We start from the raw sequence: 26,310 nt of genomic DNA on the forward strand, positions 1-26,310 counted from the left end.
CAGCATATGGTGTCCCTCATCCAGTAAACTAAATGCCCCATCAATAACTATGTGGGTGAAATGCGACTATCACTACACTGAACTCACACGGGGAAATGATAAAAGATAAAAAACTCCACATGGTCTGTCCATCACAGGCATCCAGACACCTTTCACCAAAGCGGTGTGAAACCTGGGGGCCCTGTCTCATCACTAATGGAGGGGTCGGGCTGGAATAAGCTATACTGATGAAGTCACAGGTTTGCCAAGGTACGCTGAGTCCATACTAGGAGTGTTTTACCAGTATAGCTATACCTTTAAAGCACTGTTAGTGTAAGTGTGCCCTTACTGTTAGGTGATCAGGAAGCATTAATGCTGAACAAAAGGAAAAGCCTTCCACCTGCAGCTTGCTAAGAAACTACCCCTTCCCCGTGGTGAGGATCTGGTCAGAGTGATCCATGTATCCATTACCTCCAGTTGGGTAATTGCAACTCACTGTTTCTGGGGCTGAAGGTGGATAAAATGCAAAAGCTCCAGCTTATATAGAATGTGGTTGCCCCATGGGACATGCCTCTGAAAACACATCACCTCCTTGCTGTCTACTGATCCAGAGGTCTCTTTCAGCATCATTAATTACCAGATGTCTCCTTACCATATTGTATAGTAGATTATTACCACCCCCACCAATGATGATTTTGTATTTTTCCATGCTGAATCTGATTTGTTGAGCCCAGGAGCCACGTTTGTTCTAATTACAAACCTGTTGAAGTCAATGGAGTTACGCCAGACATTAATTTTTTCATGCTTATAATCTTTCAAGGTCCCTTTTAATTTTTTCTCAGTCTTCATTCACTGGTGCTTGTATAAATAGAGAGTAGATGATGAAAATAATAGTGTCCCTTTAAGGAGCTGTAGCCTAAAGTTGCTCTAAATGGTCCCACCTGAAGAAGAGACAAGGCAGAATGGATAAAAGACGGCCAGAATTGCCTATGGCTGTCTGAGGAGTGGTTGTAGAACATCCCAGAACAAAACAAGCACATGGGGAGTAGTGAAAGTAAAAAAGTAGATTGTTCAAGCTGTGAATGGAGGAATATCACTAAGGTCTCTTTGGGAGAGTTTCTGAGATGCTGTGACCAGCCAATAAGTGAGGAGCAAGCCTGGGCCCTTTGCTTTCAATGTTGCCATAAAATGAAGCAAAAGTTGGCTCAGGGCCCCTACCCTGTGGTGATTAAAGGTCTGGGAAGCATCCTTATCCATTCTGATGGTGCTGTTTCCTTCATGGTGCATCCTAAGCCTGGTAAGAACAAAGGCACTGGTGGATGGGGCTCTTAAACAAAAGTCTTCACCCTCTGATAATGCTGTGGGTTTCTTTATTGTGCCTATGAGAATGTACAGCCATGTGATTCTGTCTTTGAAATGCTTTCTGTGGTGAATCCCATGAATCAATCTACAAATAAAAAACTAACTTGTAGTATTTCCTGAACTAAATGTCTATGCTCCTAATGTGAAAGGCTGTATTCTCCATAGCAATTAGAGTATCTACAGAGAATGGAGAAGCATACCAGTAGTATTTCTAAAAAAGAATGAGGAGTACTTGTGGCACCTTAGAGACTAACACATTTATTTGAGCATAAGCTTTTGTGAGCTACATCTCACTTCATCGGTTGCATCCGTTAGTCTCTAAGGTGCCATAAGTACTCCTTTTTGCGAATACAGACTAACATGGCTGCTACTCTGTAACCAGTAGTATTTCTAATGGTTAGAGTATCTGACTAGGAGTCAAAGTTTTTGGGTTCTAGTTCTGTATCTACTGCTCTTCACCACCTATTATATGGGGATGAAATACTTTTTTTTTTCTAGTGTACAGGGATGTTTTGAAACTTAATTACAGTTTGTAAAGTATTTTTGGCCAGAAAGTGCTACAGAAGTTCAATGTAGGACTATTCCTTCTCTTCTCTCTCCCCCCCCCCCCCCCCATTATCTTTGATTATTGAATCACTTGTTTTGTGGGATATTTGTACAAATGCTTGAGACAAGGGGCTCTGGTTTGGAAATTGATTGTCTTCACCTACATGGGTGCACACACCCCCAACATATTTATGTTTTAATCTGAAGCTTTGGTGACCTGATAGCTGCTTAGTCATATTGATGTACTTCCTAGCCTGCTTGCTTTCTGCTGTTAGACTTTCTCTGGAAGTAGCAATTGTGCTGGTATGTGTTTGTCAGCATAAGCTGTGGTGGTGAGGGAAGAGGGACAAGTGGCTGATAAAGACTTGAAGTTCATTTTGTGGCAGCATTCAGAGCAAAGCACCTCTCCCACATTCCTTTTTGCTGAAACCTCTCTAAGGATTCTGTGGCTGTTGCTAGATCTTGTATTCTGGAGTGGACAATAAATATGCCTTCCTTTACCAAAGGTCAAACGGTGCAAAGACGGAGCTATATTTAGGCATGTTCTCTTCCTAGCACACCGCCACCACCACCACAGAGACTACTGGATGCAGAAGGAAAGGAGAATTATTCTTTCTTTGGGGTAACAAACATCCACTAACAGATCACCACCACCATGCGTTGCTCGAGATGGAAGATGCGCCAGGCACCTTCTCTAGTGACCCTTAAATAGTCATATTCGGTTTACCTCCTCTGGAAAGGGGAGGATTGATGTGATCCAAGGCTTCTGGAGGTCTCCACTGTGACACTGTACCCAATATTCTTCATAGTGATATTATGTATGATTAAGCATAATGCATTTTATGCAAGATGAGTCAAGTGAGGTGTCATTGGAAAAGTTATGATTTGCTGAATATGATTATCCTATTGATATGCATTTATCATTTTCTTATCTAAAGTTATGAATATTGACTATTTATATCAAATGTAGTTACACCTGGGTGATGCCCACTAGGCAAGATAGTCTAGATAGCTGGCTGGGAAGGACCTATTCAGGGTAATGAGCCCTTAGGGAAAACACTAGGCCTTAGGAGAAGCTTACCTCCCACCTGGTGAGCCTTCCTGAGAATGCTCCACACAGTCTGTAAGTAATGGTTGCTATGACTCCACAAGGTCATGAGACCAGGCCACATTTCTGGACTCCATCTTGGGATCATAGAATATCAGGGTTGGAAGAGACCTCAGGAGGTCATCTAGTCCAATCCTCTGCTCAAAGCAGGACCAACTGACCTTAATATCTATGAAAATCATCCCAGCTGAGGCTTTGTCAAGCCAGGCCTTGTCAGTGTTTTTCCCCAAACTGAGTTTTGGGTCAAAGGGTTCCCAACATATACTAAAGCTATAGAAGGAAGGGAGTGACATCAGTGGTTCTTCATTCCCCATGCAAGAAGACTCCTGAGAACACCTGAGGAACAAAGACTGAACTGGGGGAAGTGCTGGACCCAGGCTAAAGGGATTTCTAGCCTGTGTATGAAAGACTTGAGGATTCCAAGCTGCAAAGCAAGTGTAGTTTGTGCCTTAAGAATCTGAAGCCTGCTTGTATTATCTCTTAGGGTGAGAAACTGCTATTCATATCCAATCTGTTTAGTATATTAAGTTTAGTTTGTGTGTTTTGTTTATTAGGTAATCTGCTTTGATCTGTTTGCTAGATTTTAAGTGATATCTATTGTAGTTTAATAAACTTGTTTTTGCTTTATCTAAACCACTGAGTTGGAGTAAAGTACTTGGGAATCTTAGCTCAGAGAGGCTGTTGCATATTCCTCTCCACATAGAGGGGGAGATGAACTGGATAATAAATTCATACTGGTTGGTGTTTGGACCAGGGCAGGACTGGACCACTCTGGGGTCTTAGGCTGAAAAGCTGGGAGTTATTTTGGCTGTAGCCTTTCTACTGTTGCTTCATGCTGTGGCTGGTCAGAGAACTTGCATGTAACTTCAGCTGGGTGTGTCCCTACCTGGGTGAATGCTGTGGAAGTGTAGGATCAGGAGTGGGTCTGCAGCTTGTCATATCAGCACAGTGTGAGAGGTCAGAGGGCTCAGTGGTATCCCAGTCAAATCCACCGCCAGCAAGAAACCAAACGCCGACTCCAATTGCCCTCTCTAGTATGGACTTAAGTCTGTAGGGATTGGTAAACTGCTTTATCTTTTTTTCACTTGTTTTCCTTTCAGATGTTAATGAGACTCAACAACTGGAGGAGCAGGTAAGACTCTGGAGTTGAGAGATGACATTCAAGAGCCTGTGATCTTTAGTCTGGCAAATGCACAGATATAAGCCTGCATTGATAAAAGGACTAGCTAAAGGAATCTCGGCAGTCTTGCTCTTCAGTGGTGCAGCAGGTTCATAAGATTCCATGGTCATGGCACTCATGCTATCCCAGTGGCTTGCCTAGGGTGTTGTCTCCTGCATGGGAGTGGAAATCTAGGTGAAGTTCCAGGCTAAATTAAAAAATGACCCAAATTGACTAGGCATAAGATAGACACTGAAGGGGTGGCGGAGGTTGGGTTGTGGCAGGAAATGCTGTCAACGGTGGGTCCGAGATGAAGCAGGCTGCTTTCCCTGCTGCCACAGCTCACTTAAACAATGTTATCTAACTGTATTTGGGTGTTACAACTGAATTAGGCCCCAGTCTCTCATCCCCAGTTGATCCATGGAGCATCTCAGTAGCCGCTTGAATGACAGCAGTAGGATTATGTTGTGTCCAAAGAGGTAGATGGCCTTGAATGTGGGAAAAGGTGCTGGCATGGTTGGGAGGGATAGAAATGTTGGGGTTCCATTTGGGCACTTTATCTCCACAATACCAAATTACTTCAGCATTAATCTGAAAAACCATTTCCTTGGCTTCTGTAGTTGACAGAGTGTCTGGGAATGGTGATCTATAAAGCCCTGGATTGGGGGATTGACAACCATCTGGAGCGAGAGCTGAGTGAATCACTGGAGAAGCTGATCTCCCTCCTCCTGAAATTAGACACTGATGCAACAAAACCAGCCATCACTTTCCAGGATGTCCTCAAGGTTCCCCCCCCCCTTCTTATTTTTACTATACGACCATGTCAAATTCTCTAATGTATCTACACTTACCATACTACCTAGTTGTTCCAGTGTATTCTGGGAAAATCTGGTCTTGGCCCCACCAGCGCATGTGAGCTGGTGCACTCCAGAAGATCCTGCTGTGCAGAGATGGGAAGAAGGGGCAAACTAGTTTCACATTGGTCAGGCTACGTACACATGGCCCACACTGTTTGCAGGAAACCTCATGCCATCTTAGGCCACTGGCAAGGACCCCACACAGTTAGGTGTCATAGCTACTAATTGCAGTGAGGATGGGAAAATACACCATGTGTAATGTCTTAACGACTTACAAACTCAATTAATATCTGTAGCATGGCTAGGCCCTTAAACTCTGGTTCTCCTATGGCTGTCTCCTGGTGCAAGTACCTACCTTGAACTTATGCTCCCTGCAGGCATATTTCTATGAGGTTGTTTGATTCCTACTTCCCTCTCCTTTGCCTGATTTTCCAAGTCACCTGCAGAGATTCAGCTTATTTGGATGGGGTCTAGATAAGCCCCAGGTGGTAAAAAGAAAGTTATGGGCACATCCGTAAGCAAGCATGGTATTAATGCACCTGTCCTGCCTTCAGGAGAGATTCTTGCCGATAAGAGGAGAATCAGTGCTTGCAGCATTCCGTCTACCTAAAACTATTCTTGGCCTGGCAACTGAATGTAAGTGCAGGCAGTCAGGAGAGACTAGTGCAGTGTCAGAAAGTGGACCCTCCCGAGCAACCTTTTCCCATATCCCAAGGGATAATGGGACCCTCTACTCAAAAGCAGCACTGAAGCTAGATGAAGCATTTCCTTTAATCTTAATTAGCCTCTTTTCAGGCCTCTGGTCTCTAGCAGGCAAGACTCTTATGATATAGCTTTGCAAACCCACCTCTAGGCTAGACTAGCCTTTTTACTAGAAGCCCTCCCCATATGGGCAGGTATTTTTGTATCAGTAGAACTTGGGCAGCATGCGGGCACTAAGAAAAACTTTATCCAAAGCAACACATGGTCTCTGGTCAGTGCTCTAGCTTCAAAGCACTGTCCAGACACTAAGCCTCACCACCCCTCTTTCATTTTACATATGGGGAAACTGAGGCACATAAAACCTGATTTGTCCAAGGCCTTATACAAGGTTTCTGAAAGACCTGGGGTTTGAATGCTAATGATTCCTACTTTGTGCTCAGTCCATTAGACTGTTCTCAACGAAGCTTTCTCGCTGCCGGTCAACTGGCTGGTGTGTTCAATGCACAAGCAGCCATAATTTCAGTCTGCCAGGCTTATTTTTAGATTTAAGGAAAACCAAGAATAAAAACAAGTCTTCATGAGAGTACACAGTGGCTTCCTCTAACGTGCTGTCTCTGCCATGTCTCAGAAAAGGGCAGCCTCATCAGAAGACAGTGTTTAAAATTTCCAGTATATAAAAGAGGATAAATTGCATAGCTCCCTACATCATAGTTGGCACAAAATTGAGCTTTCCCTTTCTCTAGTCCTTTTCCCTTTGCCCTTCCAGCAGAAGGGAAGGCTCTTCTGAGCTATAACATGCAAGGGACACAAGAAAAGGTGATCCTAATCTCAGAACCTGAGTAAACTGGAAACTGAGAGATGCAACCTGCCCCTGTCCCCAGATCCTTTATTTCAAGGAGGACTTTTCTCCAACCATCAGTGCTGAGTATATGGCTGAATTTCCTTTCAGATCTGTGAGGAGCATTTGCCCAGGCCCTCTGAGGCTGCCAGCTATTACAGAACAGTCTGCAGGGCTCTCTTTGCTGAGTACATAGATCTTCAGAAACTAATGCTCACCCTACAGAGCTCCAAAGAGGTATTTTGGCACCATCATTAAGCTGTCTTTCTTCCTACCCCACGCACTTAATTCCAGGCTAATCCTCTTGCCTTTTCCCCAAGCAGAAGGTTATTAAGCTAAAGTTCTATTCCCTGCATGTGAAAGGGGTGGGCTTTCTCCCAAGAGCCAGAATACATTAATCTCGTGGATTTGTCTTCCACGTTGTTTTTTCAACTGTTGAAGTTGGCAGTACTGTGACTGGGGCTGGACGGACAGGAATGGTCTAGGAATGACTGGAACAGTACAGACTAATCAGCTCACATCTTCATTTGACAGAGTCTACGAAGAATGGATATGGAGGACTTGCTGGAAAATGACACTCAGAAGGAGAAGGAGAATTACTGGGTAAGGATTTAGAATTCTTGGTGTTTTTTTATACTCCCTCTGTGAGGCCTTCCAGTGACTTCCCAGCTTAAAACAAATAGAGATAAACATAACCAGTTAAAACCCTCTAAATACCAAGTGACACGTTATACTAAATTCTAGCTCTCTCTGGGAATTGCTATCCACACCAAGAGCAGGTCTCTTCTCTTTGGTCTTGTCTACACTGCCAACTTTGGGGAGATCTCCTACTGTAGATCAGCCAGGGACATTCTAGCCACCATGTCACATAGACCTGCTGTGAGCAGGTCTAGATGTCAGGATAGTTGAGGGACATTGGCTTCAACTGTTAGCACCTGTTCAGCTCCATCAGTGCTAAAGCAATGGTGGGAGATTCCCAGAAAAAGCTCATTATAGATATAGCTTCCATATTCTTCTCTCTCCGACCCCCCCTTCCTCTCCATCCCCTCTAGTCTTATCCCTCTAGTTGGTAAACTCCAGGATTGCTGGGGCAGGGACAATGACTTGTTCTGTTCTGTCCAGGCCAGTGAATTCAGTGCTCAACCAAAAGTAAACAGCTCTTCTGATTGGAGCCTTGCCAGGGTAAACCAATGCACTGGAGTCTGCTAAGAGACAGGAACAGCAACCCCCAAGAGACCTGCTCTTTGTCTAAATAGTGTTCACTTTGAAACATAACAAACCATTCATATGAAAATGTTTGTGAAGTTTGTGTTTAGGCATATTTTCAATTTTGTCATGTATTAAAATAAACTAGCAAGTTAACTCTCACTCCCCAGACCACTAAATCAACCTCATAGCTTATTCAGGGAAGACCCAAGCAAATGCATGGGCCTTTGCAGTATGGCCTGAAAGCCCAAGAGACTCCGCTGCACTTAATTAAGAAAAGTGCTGTTTCAAAAGCAAGAGCCCCATTGCCAATCCTCTGCCTCTAGTCTCCCAGATTCAAGCCCCCAAAGAGCCAGTTGCTTACACCATCCTGACAGGTAGCCAGGGCCCACGTTGAGCAGGGCTTCATAGATTCATGTCAACCCCTTGAATGGTATCTGGTAGCTAAAGCAGTCTATGGAGCACAGGATTATACACTTAATATGCTGAATATCACCATTAGGCAGACCCCTCCTTAGGCACATCTGGTGCAGAGCTGTGCTGTCGTAGCTATATACGTATGTTGGAGTATCTAAGGCACCGATCATCTTGACCTCAATGCTTAGATGCCTCTTTGGAATATAACTGTTGCCCCAGCCTTTAAGTGTGAGCCCCCTGACAAATGGCTGAAGTGGGTGGAGCATGTGCATAGCTCCACCCCCGTTTGCATTAATGAGGCTAATGCTGTTAGCTCTTCCTCTGCATGTTGCCCTTTAGCAGGCTAGCTTGTGGCACGGTGTCCTCGGGGAGCTGCAGAATGGTGTGAGGCTGCGCAAGGCCATGGAGCGACCCCGACGTAGCGTTCCTCCCAAGGAATACACCCGCTCTCCCTATGAGCTCTTGACAGAGGACATCCGATGCAAGAGGTACACCCTCCGCAAGGTGAAGGTGAGCAATGGTTCTCAACATGCTTAGTTTGGCATCTGCTACTCTAGCTACCTGGCATCTGACATCTGTTTGATTAAACCCAACCTGTGTCCTCGGAATAACTTCCAGGCTCCAAGGGTGAATGAGAATTCATGAGCTCCACTTGTGCATATAATGGCCACCACATTCACCCACCAACTCACTTCATTTCCAAGAACTAAACTTAGCGCTGTGTAAACCATTCTAGGCTACCTTGTCTGAAGCCACTTCATAAAACTGTCTCTTGCTCGCTACCTTTCCCAGCTCTGGAATCACTGATCTGTCTCTCCACAGGCTCTCCAGGGTGCGTCCTACCTGATCTTCTTGGCAGTATGCCATTCAGAAATGGAGGACTCTTACATGAAATGTATCCAAAGGGAAGCTTACTAGTGGTCTGCCTTAAGCAGAGGGCCTTAAGCAGCACTCACTGACTTGAATGGGGGTTTGGGCAAAATAAGGAAAGCTGAACAAGTTCCCAGCAAGTCCTGTTGTGCTGGCTGAAGTGTTAGTGGGCTCCAAAGCTGCTGATGTGCCCAGAGACGACAATGGAGTTCCTCTAAAGGACTGCAGCATCACCACTCACTTGTCACTGCTTGAGCTAGGTCAGTTTTAAAAGCTGGCATGAGGTTGTGCAGTGTTGCGATGTCTTGCAAGCCAACTCTTTGGCACGAGATGAGAGTTACAAAATAAAAATCTTGCCTAGCACGCTAAACGCCAGTTCTTCAGCTGCTTATTGTATGCCCCCCTAAGGTGAGGGGGAATACCATACCTGGCTCAGCCAAGGCTGAAGAGCTTCACTTTGAAAATCCTCCCCTCGCCCTCCTTCACCAGCTGTCAAACACCAGCCCCTGGACTGTGGTGGTGTCCTTCCAATTGGGCTGAGAAACTGTACTTGAAGCCTGAGTCTGAACGCCGCTAGTAGGGCATACACCATTCACAAGGTGCTTAGATACTCTGGTGATCAGGGGAGAGCAGAGGAAGTACCTTAGAGTAGGCTATATGTAACAGCAACAGACTCCAGTTGTCAGTGGGTGGGATCGAACCTGGGACCTCTGGAGCTTAGTGCATGAGCCTCCACCACATGAGCTGGCTGTTAACTAAGGCTGTAGAGCAGACTTATTGGTCTTTTTATCTCTAAGTGGTCTTGGTGCCACTAGATAAGACTGAACACCACACTCAGGAGGTGAGTGGGTTACGTACACATAGAGGAATAGTGACAGATAGGAGGTGGTATATCACTAGCTGTTATATGTTATGAGGCATAAATTGCAGGTGCACTCAAACCTAAGGCAGCAGCAGAATGAACTGGGTCTTCAATTGTGGTCCATGGATCATTAGTGTCACACATACATCACTGTAACAAAAGCATTTATCAAGCAGTTGTACATGTACCTCCTGCTAGCTACAGTGCAGTCCTTGATCAAAACAGCCTCTGGAAACCACAAGTGAGTCATCAAAATTCAAATGAGCCCCTCTGCACCTTCAGTGCTGCTTTGCATCAGTCTGTATCAAACCAGGGTCAAGTTTGCAAGCACAAATGAGAGGAACAGGCAACACAAGAGGATAAATGGCAAACTGACCTGGAGACCCAGTGCTAGTATCTTCCCCTCACTCTCTGCATTCCCCAGTGCTTTCCTAAAGAGCAGGGCATTAGAGCGAACAGCACAGGTACAAAATACGGCTAGCCAACAAACGCAGCTTCACCCGCTAGACTAAATGGAGTCTGGTTTCACTTTCTCAAAATACTGTCCTCTTGTGACAGCCCTACGCTTGCTGCAGGAGGGGTTGCAGAAGAGGTGCCCATGTGATATAATCTGTTTTAGTGTTCTCCAATGAGAACTTGAGAAACAAACTTGTATGTGTCTGCTAGCTACTTCTGTTACAGTTAACCTGTTTAGGAGCTTCTTAAACTACAGGGGGGTGCTATTCGTGCTTTACTGGGTGGGGAAGTTCTGCTAAGCTCTAATGCATGAAGTCCCCTCTCTGTGTGACCATGGTCTGGATATGTTGTAATTTTGGAGTTGGAGTATGTTGAGGTTTCTTAGAGCCTTGAAACTCCTTATGCTACTTCTATGCATGATCTTTTCATGGGCTGCAGGAATTTTGTAAGCCTTATGCACATACCTAAGTGCTCTACCCAGCTCCCAGTAGATAGTCATGTGCTATTTCTTCACAGGCTTTTCTCCTTGCAACAACATCTTACAATCCTATTGCCCTTTTTACCCTTCACTCCCAAGAAGTGTCTTATAATAGGACTCTTGTTTAATCTCTTGCCTATAAAGATTCTCTTGAGTTAGAGGCACACTTGTGAAATGCCATGAGTGGCTATGTAAGGTCGTGAAACTGTATTTCCTAGTTCATCCTCCATTTCTGGGGAAGGAGGCTTTTCAAGAAAAAATGAACTTTCATCACTTCAGTGTCCTTTTGCTCTTTCAGATCAACAGTGAGCAAAACTGCAAGAGCTCTGAAGGCAACACAGGTCCTTCACAGCCTCCTTTAAAGCCAATAAGTGACTTGTTTAGTTGTGATGGCATGAACAGAAGGATCCCTGAACTGGCTGAAGCAACACTGACCCATCCCATTCCCAAGTCCAGCAAGGTAGCTGGAATGTTAGACCATCCCTTTTTTATATATAGGCCAAATTAAAAGACCCCCTGTGTTACAGGGGGAAGGGAAGATGACTCAGATCTTCAACCTTTTCTCCCCTAGTCATTTCTAACTAATGCAGCTGCTTCTCTTCCTTTTTGCCTCCTAAAATGTTTCTGAACAGTCTTGGTCAAGCTATGGTTCACTTACTATAGCTTCTACTTTGAGTTGGTCCATGGAAATGTTCTCCATTGATTAGCAAAACACTCTATTTTTCCTATAGATTGGAATTTGTGTGGAAAGTGCACAGGTTACAAATGGTGAGAGCGCTGGGGATACAGAATTTCTGGCTGGGTGTGGAGACTGACTTGTGAAACAGTGCACTTCTCAGAAAGGGCATGTCTATATTGCTCTGGGATCTTCATTTTATCCAGTGGCTTTTCATAGCTCTCTACTTCATGTTGCAGGCCTCAGAGAGGAAGCTGAAAGAGAACTCCCCCAAAGAACCCAGTCTGCACGACCTGCTCATGACCGAAATAAAACAGACACACAAGCTTCGACCGTCTTCCACAGAGACAAATGGGAGCAGGCACAAAGGTACCTACTGGTACTGCTGAGCATCCACTAGTAGTAGGCATATGTGTGATGTATGAGTTAGTCATGGGTCAAGTAAGGGATGCTAAGGCACTCGGATCAATTTTCAGAGGCACCAGCATTGCTACTTTTCAGACATAGAATCATAACGTTGTAGGACTGGAAGGGCTCTTGAGAGGTCATCTAATCCAGTCCCCTTCATCTCTGGTTTATGTCACCTGCTAGGGCCCATGTGCCTGGGCTGGAGTCTCACCCCATCTTTCTTGTAAGAGGTGAAAAAGGCTCTACTCCTGTGAGACTAAAAGGAGGCAAAGGGTTGCTGAGCCATCACCGCCTCAGAGGTCCAGTGTGAGACTTATGGAGTCTGTCGTCAGTGTCTTGCTCACTTAGGTTGCAGTTCTTGGTTTGGTTTTGTTTTTTCCAGATACCTTTGTGATGCCAATGTTTTCTTTGAATTCCCTGTGTGGCAATATCTTATCTGTCCAAAATGCCAGTACGGGGCTTACAATTCACAAAGTTAAAAAACAGCTGCTGATCCCTGACTTGCTGGTCCCAGAATTTCAGGTAAGTCCTTTTAAATGAAATCTTGCTATTATAGAGGCTGAAATGGCCAATATATTTTGGCCACCCTGGAACTTCAGGTTCAAAGCCCAGCATGGGCAACTTGGCCCTTCACTCTTCTAGGGTAAATAAATTGGAGTACCAATCAGTTGATATAAGTCCTATCTACCCTCCGGAAATCCAAGCCCTGTGTAAAAATGGATCATTTGTGTAGTATGGATGGAGGCTTTAAAACTGAGGTTCTCAGTACACATTCCATGACTCTTTTCATAAGAGTTGGAATCTGTGAAGCCAATGTTAGCCAAAATGTCTTCTGCTCCCCTTCCCTTTATCACTGATCTACACTCCAGAGATGTCTGCATTTCACGTGTTATGGGATATAGTGGAGATATACTACTCACTGCAAGTTAATCATTCAACCTTCTCTGCTTGTGGAATATCTGAGCAAACAGTTTAATTCAATAAATTAGAATGATCATAATCTTAAAAAATAACCCTATGAGTTGATCATGAACAGTTCTGAGTACTTGGTGTCTGAAATTCAAGCTGTGTTTAATCAGTCACATTTCTTTGTTTTCTGTTCCCTAATGCAGTCACTTTTTTTCTTCTGGCACAAATACTCCCGCACATAAACTGGACATTTTCCTACATGCACTTTTGTCAGTGAAATGCTTTCCTTTGACTTAAGCAATTGCAAATGTGAATGAATATTTGCATAAAATATCTAGCTGTATTTGCACAGCTCCCGTGTATAGTTGGTAGAAACTTGTGATCATTCTGATGACAATGTCTCATATAGCTCCATTGATTCTGAATCCTATTGGTGTATCTCTAGTGGTAAGGCTTGTACAAATGCTCTTGGCTAGCAGGATTGCAGCAGCACAAGCTAACAATTCAGGATTTTAAAACAAAATCCAGTTATTAAGGTTTCCTGTATTCTAAGAATCTCTTAAGCAGTTTCTATTATAGGGTCTTGAACTTCCACTAGTTTAGATTAGAGAGAGGCCAAGGCATTGGTACCTGGAACCATCTGGGGATTAGGCTATGTCACCCACAGAATTTCCTGAGTTGCTTTCATGAGTTCCTGCATGCAAACTGGAGCCAGGGAAAATTTAGCTTCCTGCATGGCCCCAAAGCTGTAGGAGGAGAGCCTAGATTCAAGGGCTTCATCTGAACATCTTCCATCCCTGAAACTTTTGAGGGTGGCTGGAGTTGACGTTAGGATTTGGGTCCCATCTCCACTTTTTAAAATCTTTACTGGGTCAAATTCATCCTTGCTGTAACTCCAGTGGAGTTTGACTCATTATTGCTCTTAATAATCTGGAGCATGGTGTGTGAATTGAGGTGAACAAGCCAGCTAATTTCACCACTACTTCTGCTTACCTTACCACTGCCAGATGATTGGCACTCATAAGAACCCCTGTTGTCTCCCTCATTGTCAATGAGGAGCATATCTGCTATTCTCAGGGGCTATAGATTATGGGGAGGTGACCTTCCCACCCAACCCTACCTCTCTGATGTGGTGTTTTATACCCACTAAGAATCTCCCATCTGTGATCCACAGGAAGCAGACGGGGCATTGAAATACAACTTGGGAGTCATCTCACACAGATCTGTACTGACCTCATGCAGCACAGGTCAGTATGCCCTTTCCTGTCTTACTCTCCCCTCTCACAACATGGTCTAAATACTTGAATCAATGGGTCCTCCACATTCTGATGAGCTGACCCCAGTCCATCTTTCTCGACTTCCTCCTCGTTTTTGAAGTCACTTGTCTGCTAGAGCCATCTGATGTGAGGATCTCCATAACATAGAGTTGCTGGCATGGAGAGTGACCTTTCAAATCAATTCCTGGCTGTGAAACTTCTTGAATCTGTTAAATTTCTAAATAGTAACAAAATTCTTCATGCTTCCAGTTTCAGGCCTCAAGATGTATGTTATGGTAGCAAACATTCAGTGAGGCTTTAGAATGTGTGAATGAAAGGAATAAGTTAATCATTGATTTAAAGTAGGACCCATATATAAACAAAACATCACGGTTTCTTGCTTACATTTCTAATCAGAATGTACCCAATTACTTGGTGCTTCTGTGATTTTTGGGTAAGGGGGAGGAAGGGAAGAGGGTCTTTAGAACAGGCTTCACTGCCTTCAGAAACTGATCAGCCTGTAGTACTTAAGCATTTCACTCATCTAGAGAATCTCTAGAAGTTACCAGATCACATTTACGCTTTAACCCCTTGTTGTCATTTCCTACTTTACCATTTCCAGATTGCTCTGCAGACTGCACATTTACCCCCAAGAGCGTGCCAGTGCGAGGAGACTGTAAAACAAGCAGCTTTCTGAATCTAAATCCGCGACAGCCTTTCTGCCGAGGGAGGTCCAAGTCTTTAAGGAGTGCCCTTCAAATCGAGGAAGATGTAAGTCCTGCATGGGCCTGCAACTCTGCTCCCAGTGGTGCCAAAAGCTGGTAATGAGCTGGCCAGGCTACTGTCCCAAGGGTTGCAGCTTGATGTTAGGATAGAAGTGAGCGCTAAAATGGAACATGGGATGGGGAAAATGGACTTCCCCCAACTTCTGTAATTTGAACTCTTAATAGAGCTGGCCAAATTTTTTTGACAAACTTTTTCAACAAAAAATAGATATAGCAACACCAAAATGTTTTACGAATTTGACAGTTTTGCTGAATTGTTTCAGTTTGAAATTTTTGTTTTGAAAGTGTCAAAATGAAATGTTTAGATTTTTTTGTTTTTAAAATCCATTTTTGGTTCCAAATGACTGTTTGATTAAAACACTTAAATAGTCTAAATCAATCCAAGTTTAAAATATTCTAAATCAAAACACAACGTTTTGTTCAACTCAAACCTTTGGATTTTAGAATTGATAGCAAGCGCAAAAAATCCGTCGTTCACACAACTCTGCTCTTCAGTGCCTGCTCCTCTGCAAGTTAGCACAGCTGGTGCTGTTCCCTTCTAGCTTGGCTCTTCTGAGTATGTGATGGGGTAACTATCCCTTGATGATGAGTAATGTTTAAAATAAATGGTATATGGCTACAGTTCTAGAGCTCCTGCAGAATGTTAAAAATGCACCTGAAAGTGCATGTTCAGCAGAAACTAGCATAACGCACATTCTACTAACCGATAACGTCAGAATCGGTTAACAAGCATGCTACACGGTGCTCCTAACTGAACTTCAGGAATAAGGCATTTCAAGGCGTTGTTAGGAAAACCAAGCCATGACCGACAACAGGTGTCGCACAGGTTCCACTTCTTTCTACTCCACCCCCATCAGTGATGGGAGGTGGGGAGAAAAACCAGCATAACTGCCGGTTTAACGGTGTGCAAGAGTAAGTGTGCTGGCTACTTGGTTCTGTTAGAGATCTAGTGCTCTGTCCTTGTATTTTCCCAGTTGACAAGGCCTAACACCAGTAGTAAAGCAACTGGTACAAAGGGCGCAGCTGTACAGTGGCAACTATAGTCTCAGATCTGGTGTTAACAAGAATGTAGCATCTTTACCAGCTCAGAACAAGGTTCCATACACAGTGGTGAATAGTATGGTGCTCAGCTCCTGTCTGCTAGCAGCAAAGCACGGGTGCTTGAATTCAGGTACAGACTCTTCTAGAAGCCTTCTTCACGCACCCTGTGGACATTAATGCTCTTAATGCATTTTTAGAGTGTTAAATGTAGTAAGATCCTCTCTACTGTAGCTGCCAAGCCTAGAACACTGGAAACAAGAGGGATGGTGAGAATTTGTCAAACATGGCTTATTTTCCCAGTGTGTGTGTGTGACCTAAGGCATATGGTGAAAGCTGGATATCCGAACCCTGTCTGAACTAAACAATGGGCTGTTTCTTGAAAGTATGCTCAGTGTAGCTGTTCAGATGGAAAATAACCTGGGCCTAAGAACTCTTAACTTTCCACATTAAGTGTGGATGCCTTTAGCAGCCATCTTTAATTTAAATAAATAAAATAACCATATGTACTGATTAGCAGGGTGTATGTAGCTTGACTCCTGAGCCTTGATCCAGTTAGGTACTACAACATTCAGCATCACAGTACCTAACTTCTAGGTGTCTAGAAAAATCAGGAATAACAACACAATCAACAAAGTTAGGAGCCTACATACATATACAATGAATGGGGAGAGAGGTGCCTTTAAAAGTGATCGGCAAAGCCAGCATGCTAGGCAGGGAGTCACCTAAGCTAGCCAATGGGAGATGCCAATGGAGGTGTGTTAAGCCCCACCCCTCTCTGAGATAGGCTCTTAAATCCAGGCTACAGGGAGACTCCTATCTGCTCATGATCCAGAAACTGGGAACATTGATCCTGGAGTCAGGCAGTTTAGGCTTATAAATACTTAATTCTTTCTTGCAAGAAGTGCTTGGCTTACTCCACACAACTGTGGGAGAGGGGAGGTTGTGGTGGTGCTGCTCACTTTATAGCTTTTTGTCCAGTGGATAGAGCAGTCACCCAAGTTCAAATCTTCTCTGCCTGGGGTGAAGGAGAAGATTTGAATAGGGGCCTTTCATGTCTCCTGACAGTGTTCTAACTTCTGTGCTATGGGATGTACTGGTGTTTCCTGTTGAAGCTGTTCCACTGTGGATAAACACTTATTGGAGCAAGGGGACTGAAGCTTTCAGGTGGGTCCCTAATAACCACTACAGAATAATCTCTCTGGTGCACTTTAGTATTTATCGATAGAGGAAAAAGCTTCAACAGGAGAGACTGGGGAGCCCACACCAGAATATCCCATAGCTCAGTGGTTGGAGCACTCTTCTGGGAGATTTGAACAGGGCCTCTCCCTTCTTCACTCAGCGGGGACTTGAACCTGGGTCTCTCACATCCCATATACTCAGGGTTTAGCTGATCGCCATATTTGGGGGCAGGAAGGAATTTTCTTCCAGGGCAGATTGGAAGAGGCTCTGGAGGTTTTTTGCCTTCCTCTGTAGCATGGGGCACAGGTCACTTGCTAGAGGATTCTCTGCTCCTTGAAGTCTTTAAACCACAATTTGAGGACTTCAATAGCTCAGACATAGGTGAGAGGTTTTTCGCAGTGGGTGGGTGAGATTCTGTGTCCTGCATTGTGCAGGAGGTCGGACTAGATGATCATCATGGTCCCTTCTGACCTTAGTATCTCTGAATCTATCTATGAATCCCAGCTGAGTGCTCAAACCACTGGGCTGAAAGTTATAGGATGGTACCTCTTCTTCTGCAGGCTGGATTTTGAATGGAACCCAATCTGCTAGGCAGCTACTGAGCATGCCTACTGGATCCAGCCCTGCATGTGAGTTAGCTGGAGGAGCACCACATCTTCCTGGAGTGCTCTGGGAGTTAAGCATCTGGATGCCTAGTGGGAGGCAGCAGTGAGGTCAGGTGCCTAGAGGGTTGACTGGCAGCCAAGTAGGAGTTCTGTGGTCTGCAGTGGAGCCTAAAACTGGGACTAAAGTGCCTAAGTACCTTTGTGGCTCTGGTCCTCCATGCTGAATTTGTACCGCACCTTTAAATGCGGTCCCTTCACTGCTGCAGTAAGACCTGCTGTTTTGTCACCTATCTGCTGCAGAAAGGGATACACCGCATTTTTGTATCGGGGTGGCCTTTTGGACTTATCCTAATACAAAGAGGCCCTTCATTGTATGGGGAGCAGAGAATATAACTGTGGCCTGAAGCTCTTTTTCATGGCTGGTTTTCAAAAACGACTTCTTCAGAACATGGCTCACCTTCCAGCTGGGAGCCAGGTGCGTCCCTTGCCATCCTTCACTCCCCTCAGCCTCTGGCATGGCTGTATTGTGACTCAGAAGGGCACTTTACCAGGCTGCCCTCTTGTCTCAGAACCTGAGCTTGAGAGGAGATGCTTGAGATGACTTGGGCAATTGCTGTGCTACAGACCCATCAGTCACCTGGGGCTGGAGTTCAATTCGGGTTTAGAATCCCACTCAAAGAACTGGCTTTTTTTCTTTGGTCTTTAACTCTTAGCTATCCTTTTTTTGTCTAGGATTACCCCTCTCCTACAAGTTGGCCATCACCAACCATTGCTGAACTGATTGGAAGCAGATATGCCGTGATGTCTGAAATGGAGGGCTCCCGCCAAAGAGATGGTTATAGTAGATCTTCAAGAGCCAGGGTATTTACCATTCCCCCTAGATGTACTGCCCTTTCTTTCTGAAGAACCTGCTGGCTCCACTCCTCTCCATGCACTCCTGTCCTTTCATTCCTGGGAATAACATGTGCCTGATAACCAAATGGATCCCAAGAGGCTTCACTTAACCCTATAATACACTGATCTTCAGGAATCCTGCCCCAGTCCACATGGAAGCTTTAGACACTGCACAGTGTTAAATTTCTAAGTAAGTTTAATTTGCACACTGAGCCTAGACCCTAGCTAGTTCTCCAGTACTCCATGCTGTTGCCCAACAGATCCCTTCTTTCCAAAGTAAGAAAACTCTGTCATAGCTGGCCCACAAGAACCAAATGGGTTTAAGATGCAATACTTAACTAGGATTTCTGACATTCCTAAAAGCTCTAAGCAAATGCAAACCCTAGACTTTTAGCTGAAGGACATTCAGATACTTGGACTATGAGACCAAAGTGTTTTTCTTGAGCAAAAGGAGTTTCTCCTAACATAGTTGTTCACTTCCACTGTCCAACTATGGTGTCCTTGACCCTGAATCCTAGGGTGACCAGATAGCAACTGTGGGGGGAGGGGGGGAGGAAACGGGACAGGGGTGAAGGGTAATAGGCACCTATATAAGGGAAAAAGTCCCAAAAAATGGGACTCTCTCTTTAAACAGGATATTTGGTCACCCTACTGAATCCTCACTTTCTTCACACTTCTGTCGGAGTCCCCAACGCTGCTTGTGTACACCCTGCCTTCTTTCTGCCTCTTCTGTAATAGTCTTCCACGATCCCCTCCCTTTCTTGACTATTGAAACTCTCTCCTCTTTGGCCTCCCCAAGTTCTGGTGCTCCAGGCTGAGACCTGTGGCAATACCACTTCTCACCACCATGTGTGCTTTATTTAAAAACAGAACAAAAAAAACTCCAAGCTATTCCTCAGCTTTTCCTATGGCTCATCCACTTCAGGATCAAAATTTGCCTGACACTTTAATCTCCCTGGAAATAATAGTCTGTCTCATTTCCCTATCCCCACCTTGCTTTCTTTATTGGATGCCTATGGTCGTCCACACAATCTAGCCATCATCAAGAGCAGCTCTTACTGTCTGAATCAAATCTTGTCATCAACACTCAAGTTTCAAATCTTCTCTGAAAACTTCTTTGCCTATGGCTTTTAATTCTTATGTCTCTGCCTTCCTGTATTTGAACTGTTACTGTATGTAGATCTAAAGCCTTCAGGATGCTGAATAATATAGGATATGCTATTCTGTACTGGCAAGAGTTACTTCCCATTGGCATTCATAGGTAACTCTTGTCTGCAGGTCTGTTTCAATTGCCATAAGCAGATGGTCTTTCTGTGGCCTTACAGGTGTCATCTCTGTAGCAGGTAAGCTGATGTAGAAGGACTTTATGGGGCAGGAGAAAGGATCATAAAAACTATTCTAAAGTGTCCAATTGCAGCACTCAATGGAGCAAGTTGTTTATCCCTTTAATTTTGCCTGCATAGTTGAGCACTATTGTAACTGTTTTCTCATGTTGGGAAGACTGTCCCCTTTGTAGTGTCTTAGTTAATTTAATTTTAAAATTCATGAAAGATAATGAAATTCTTACCATTCAAGAACCATCCTTGTTCCCCTATACTTGAGACTGCTCTCCGCTGCAAAGGTGGAATCTGACCGTCCCCAAAGTCCTGGGGCAGATGGTGGCTTGGTTCTAGATCAGGCTCCTAGGCAAATGCTCGGAGTCAGGATCTTATGGATGAACAGTGAAATTATCTGAATGCTTCAGTGACTTGGAACATGTTGAGACCCCTCTGCTTGTTCATAAACTGTAAGATTTGTTCGTGGGGGGGGGGGGGGGGAACAAATCTGGGGCCTGTTACAGACTTAGTCATTTTAACTACATTTGAGGCAAAGCAGTTTGTGAACCGTGGGTCATCCAGCAGCAATCAAACACCGTCATTTGGTGACCCAGTCACACAACCCTAGTACTGAATTGTGAATATTGAGTACATGTGGCAAATAGTGAGTAGTTCCATAGGCTGGAGCTTTTTCAGACATCAGTCATTTAAACTAGTATGTATTAGTCTGTTCACAAATTACCAGTGAACAGGGAAGTTCTAACTGAAGCCAGGTGAATAAGTCAGAATCGCAAATTGTCTTTTGAGCTTATTTGGAAGACACATCTTTGTCTGCAGTATTGAGATCTCCTGAACTCTGTTAAAATAATAACACTGTTTTTTTCCCCTCCCCTCCCCCCTTTAGTGTCATCTGCTGCAATTGCTGCATCAAGGTAAGTCCGTTACTCTGTACAGCAGTTTAACTGATTAATTTCTATGTCTTGACACTCCCCACCATGTCTTACCTAATCATAAAATAATTTCCTCTGTCCCATTGCCTCTTCCAATTTACCTTAAACCTCTCTCTGGGTTGCCTCGAAGAAGATGGAAGAAGCTGTCTCAAGATTCCAAATCAGTAACAAAAATATATACACCCCCAAAAGTATGGTCAGTTGCATAGTCTAAGGGACCAGATGGAAAACAACATATTTTTCTGGCTTCTCTTCAAAGCTTGGCCATTAACTTGCTGTGACGTTAAGAAAGTTGCTTCACTTTGTTCCTCCTTTTACTCCTGTGACAATGGAGATGATGATGCCTATCCATCTTTGTAAAGTGCTTGGAGACCTCTGGGTGAAGTACTTATTACAGTGAACTTCCTGACCCTGGTACAACTAAAATCTCTCCCCCTTACTAGTATATTAATATATCGACTAGTCCTGCATTTGGCAAACTTGCCCTGAGCCATACTGGCTTTTCAAAACTGAGAATTTGTTCTGTTGGTGACTTAAGTTTCATGGCATTCTGGTTCTAGATGTCTGTGCCCTCCAGACCATGTGTGCATCTTCCGCTTAGCTTAATAAAACCACTGAGACTCTCCAAGGAGGAGGACTCGGCTACCCAAGACCAGAAATCCTCACAGTTGTTTTTTGAAGTAGAACATTGGGATTGTTCTAGGTGAGGTTTTTTGTTTTTGTTTTAAATGTAAGACTTTCTATAGTCTCTCACTTTCTGGGTGTCTCAAAGTTCCTTTCAAGGGAAGGCATTGCTTCTGTGAAGTGGGACCAGGGTAGGCAAATACAATGGCTATTAGACATTAGTGCCTTTGGCCAATAGTATGTTACACTGAATGGCTGTCGGCCTACCCATTATCCTGGTTTATTAATGACTCTCTTGAAAAGGGACCATCAGATCTCAGGTTCCGAACAGAGATGGGTAGAGTAGACTACAGTTAACATCTCACCTAAAAGACTTCCATACCTGATATCTGTATCTTTCTCCAAGTTAATGCTATTGCAGAAAAATTCACCCAATAATCCCTATCAGTGTTTGATTTTATTCTCTGGGACATTAAAGCGGATAAAACTCCCTCAGGGTCAAATATATCTTGTATATCACCACAGCTTAGATACAAACTGGGACTCATGTTCAGAGGCAGTAACTTTAGGTGATCCAGAGGAATCCTCCCCTCTGGCAAACTAATAGCATCTTGTGCATAGGCTACAGTATCTGAGTGCATCACAGAATACATAAAGTAGCAAGCAGTCTCTTGGTTCTCTCCTTTTCTGCTAGTATGTTAACTTTTTTTGTCTTCCCCTTTTATTGTGGGAAAGCTATTCCAAAAAGATAGTTTAAAACCTGTCCCAAATGTGTTAAGGTCTGGACATTCTTGGCTCTCGTTATAAGGAGCCCCATAGCTATGGGCCGGTGGCAGGGTAAGGGTTGGGGGAGGTCAGAAGACCTCTTCCTTCTAGTCTGGAGTTGCATTGTCCATTATGAGAGCAGTATTAGGAAACTCTTGGATTTGAAAGGTCTCTTTGGGGCAGACAAGACCTGTCCATTGCAGCATTTGGATTTGATCTACTTTTCAGTGTGGGTCAGTACAGTGTTCGGAGTACAGAGATGATAGCCGTTAGTATTGCTTAACAGGTGGGTAGCTGCATTCAGAACCAGTTGCAGCTCTGCCAGGGTAGCTGCTCTCATTGCAAGGCATGGTACATGGTGGTGATTTGAGGCTGGAGGTGACAAATACAAATCACCAGGGCCAGACCATTTATCAGAAGGTTGTGACCCCCTCTTGACCAACCACAGCTGTAAAGAAAGCACATTAGTAACTGTGGGGATCTATTTATCTGCATCCTAGAGGTCACTGCTATCTTGATCATTGGAGGCCATGTTCCCCCCCCCCACCCCAAATGCAGATGAGCTGGTGCTTGCTTGTTCCAGTCATGTCGTACACTGAAGAGAGTAGAAGGTGCTCAGCACCATCCAGGACTGTGCTCTAGATGAAGTGCTAAGTGGGTGTTGGATCAGATCGGGAAAGGGGTTGGCAGAACACTCCACCTATTTAACTGAAGCCTGGATTCATTTTTGTAACTTTCAGAGTACCACTAGTGTTTGAACCCTATTGCCTAGCACAGTCTCTTGCCTCTCAGAGAGAGACCGTGATGGACTGGCCTTCTATGGACGTCTGTACCAAATGTGAGCAATACCTGTTGCATGTCCTCTCCAGCCAGCAGCAATGCATCCCTCCCAAGAAAAGATCCAGGTCATGGACTGAACTGGAATGACTCCTCTCCAAATGTCTCCTGTCCTATTGAGTCCTTTACATTTTTGTGTTTTTGTTTGTTTTTTTTTCACCTGAAGAAGTGAATATATTAACATAAAGGCCTGAATAAAAGACCCCCTGCTGGATACTCTTGGCTACCCAGAAGGCACAGCTGTTTACTTATAGTGAAATAGTGTAAAACATTGTGGCTCTCAGCAATCTGCTTTTAATTTATTTTTTTAATAAATTAAATAATAAATGTTGAAGCACTATCATGCCTCTAGCATCTCATCCTTCACCACATTGCTGTCACCCATAAAGACAATGGAAATCTAATAGTCACTGCCAAAGGGCAATCCCTATCATCTAAATAGTGAAATAGCACAGTAAGTGGGTGGGAATACTCACCCCAAAGCTCTGTTGCTTAGCAGGGGGAAAATGAGGCTTCCATCACATGATCACAGCACCAAACCCCTCATGCTCACTCTGCCCTTCTTCCTCCCGCCCCCCCAATAATTGGCTCTTTTAACATCACCAGAAATTAACTGCAGATACAGAATAGGATTCTAGCTATGGCCAGCAGACAGACTGCAGGGCTTGCAGCTTGGTTGGTAAGCAAGTCTCTTTGGTGCTTCCAGCTCTTCTGGAGGCTGTCAGTACTGTGCCAGCAGGGCTGCTCCCCTCCTACCTCTCTGTAACTGGCAACCCTCCATCACCACCTACAGTAGTTGCTCTCAGCCCAGTACTTTGCTTTTAGTCTGGCCTTGAACTTTTTCAACTGTTCTGAATTGGACCATGTTGCTGCTTTGTGATGCTTAAGTGGAAAAATAAAGAGCATTTTGGTAAACTCTGTGAAGGGGAAACTCAAATTGTAGGGGTGGAAGGGAAGAGGGTTTGCTGGTATATTTGAATTTTAGAATCCACTTAAATCCTCCCTTTCCCCTTAAGACACCTGTAGAAACAAATGTCATTCAAAGGTAGATTTCTCCTCCCCCAGCTTGTGTGGGAGAGTTTTTCGGTAAGAATTTGACATGCTAGGTAGCTGCTTTCACCAGGACTGTCAACAGGCTTGTGGTGACATTCATGCTGGATGAAGTAACGTCTGGAACTTAAAGGTAAATGGCTGATTCTAGACTAGAGCCACTAGGGCAGAGGGAAGACAAGATGACATCTGAGCTGGATCCATGCTGCAAAACTCAGATCTGACTTTGAAGAGTTTGGAAATTCAAATCAAAGGATGTAAATTGTCAGCTGGGCAGAGGCAGTCCAGACTAACAGTTATTCACAACACAAGCTGAGACTACTAGGCTGTGTGCCTGCCCCAGTGAAGGTAAAGTACTTCAAACACTGAACTGTAGTCCACTCATTAGAGTTGTCCTGAGGCTCCTGTCACTAGCATGCTAGCTTTCTGCTCACTGTGTCATGGTTCAGCTGTAAACTAAGCTAGTCTCCAAGAGACAAGCTGGGGCATACTTTGGTTGTAGAGGACAAAAGTTTACCCCACAGTCCTACTGAACCAGTGCTAAAGTAGAGCAGTGGAAAAACAAAATCTTCTCTCCATTCTTCCTGAAACCTTGAGTTACATTAGTTTGTGACTGGACCATTACAGTAAGCGCTCTGCCCTTATAGGAGAGGTGAACCCACCCACCTCAAACTACAGGTGAGAGTGACTGGCCCATGCCAGTAGTGGAATTTCCATGTGTCATGACCACCGTCAACACAACCCTACAGCCTTTAGATCAACACAAGTAGTCAATCATGAATGAAGAGTGCTCAGGTTGGTACAAGAGGCTGGAACTAGAATGCTGAGACATAACTCTAACTGTGTGTCAGACAAAATATCCCACCAACAAAACTTGTTATATTTCAGAGAAGTCCATCATAAGAGACAGAAATGCCTTAGCTAGGGATTGCTCAAAGAGAGACTTGGCAAACTGATGGAACAAGTTGCTGTGGAGAATGAGGGGATATATAGATATGCTAGTTCTTTTCCATTTTTAGCTAATCCAGCCTATTCCACTAATTTCATAAGTAGGGAGAAGTAAGTAAACCAAAACATCTTTGCCTTTATCTTGTGGTTCAAACAGGGTGAGTGAGGAGGGAACCATGATGAGCTAACACCCATCTCAATACCTGCGATGCTTATCACTTTGTTATACTACAGTAGGCTCAAGTGACTGACCTTGGCTTGGGAAATAGCTTTATGAATTCATCCTCCACCAGTATATCTGTTCTTGTAACAAGCAGGATGTCCATGAATAGTAAAACTGAATTATGTGCTCAGTCTTCCAGCAGAGGGCAGCAAAAGACTGTAAGTTATATTAGCCATCATTTTCTGAACTCTGCAATCTTCTTTCTATTCAGTTGTACCAGTGCAAGAATGGTATTGCTCTCTGTGAGGCCAGGAGTTACATCAATTCTCCCCAGGCAAAGTAGAATCACCAAAATGAAGGAGAATCCTTCAGTCACAGGGATCTGTCCAATCTAAGTGGAATCACATGGTGATTTTAGTCCCTGGTGGAGCAGCATCATGTAACCACAACTATTGATTTCTTCAAAAAAAGAACAGGAGTACATATATCTTCTTACTATATGTTCCATTCTATGCATCTGATGAAGTGGGCTGTAGCCCACGAAAGCTTATGCTCTAATAGATTTGTTAGTCTCTAAGGTGCCACAAGTACTCCTGTTCTTTTTGCTGATACAGACTAACATGGCTACTACTCTGTAACCTATTGATTTCTTGGTGTCCCCTGAAATGGGATCACATGAGTATCGGGCTTTCTTGATGCAGTTAGAGCATGGCCCCATGGCCTTCTGGTCTGACAGGGAATGAAATCAGCTGTGTATTTTACTATGGATATGTAGACCTGAAGAAGAGCTCTGTGGAGCTCGAAAGCTTGTCTCTCTCACCAATAGAAGTTAGTCCAATAAAAGATATTAACTCGCCCCCACCTTGTCTCCCTTACTATGAACAGAATACCTCAAGGCAGGCTGAGAAGTTTTCTGCCATGATATTTCAAGGAACCAGAATGACACTTTCTTCTTTTCTTCACTAGTTGGTTACCTGCAGAGAGACTGCCATGTGCCTTAACAGAGTCCTCCATAACCATTTACCAGCATGAGGAATCGTCATAGACTGTTCAGGCTGTGTTAA

General features: G+C 44.1%; 1 protein-coding gene across 1 annotated transcript; it reads left to right on the plus strand.

The window, feature by feature from the left end:
• Positions 1-898: 898 nt before the first annotated feature.
• LOC125632132 (protein spire homolog 1) lies at positions 899-23,365 on the plus strand. The gene is made up of 16 exons (XM_075124393.1): positions 899-1,276; positions 4,096-4,127; positions 4,775-4,939; positions 6,663-6,788; positions 7,086-7,154; positions 8,514-8,684; positions 11,139-11,300; positions 11,756-11,885; positions 12,307-12,446; positions 14,008-14,080; positions 14,712-14,860; positions 18,432-18,560; positions 19,872-19,936; positions 20,814-20,841; positions 21,420-21,562; positions 22,989-23,365. The coding sequence occupies exons 1-16, from the start codon at positions 1,018-1,020 to the stop codon at positions 23,173-23,175; spliced, it is 2,028 nt and encodes a 675-aa protein (XP_074980494.1). The 5' UTR covers positions 899-1,017; the 3' UTR covers positions 23,176-23,365.
• Positions 23,366-26,310: the final 2,945 nt, after the last annotated feature.

The sequence above is a fragment of the Caretta caretta genome, chromosome 1 (genome assembly GCF_965140235.1).
Source record: "Caretta caretta isolate rCarCar2 chromosome 1, rCarCar1.hap1, whole genome shotgun sequence".
NCBI classification, from domain to species: domain Eukaryota; kingdom Metazoa; phylum Chordata; order Testudines; family Cheloniidae; genus Caretta; species Caretta caretta.

Coding starts and splice junctions, on each gene's coding strand:
- LOC125632132 (XM_075124393.1), top strand. CDS start 1,018: ATGGGGAGTAGTGAAAGTAAAAAAGTAGATTGTTCAAGCTGTGAATGG. Junction 6,789..7,085: donor CCCTACAGAGCTCCAAAGAG/GTATTTTGGCAC, acceptor TTCATTTGACAG/AGTCTACGAAGAATGGATAT. Junction 12,447..14,007: donor TGCTGGTCCCAGAATTTCAG/GTAAGTCCTTTT, acceptor TGTGATCCACAG/GAAGCAGACGGGGCATTGAA.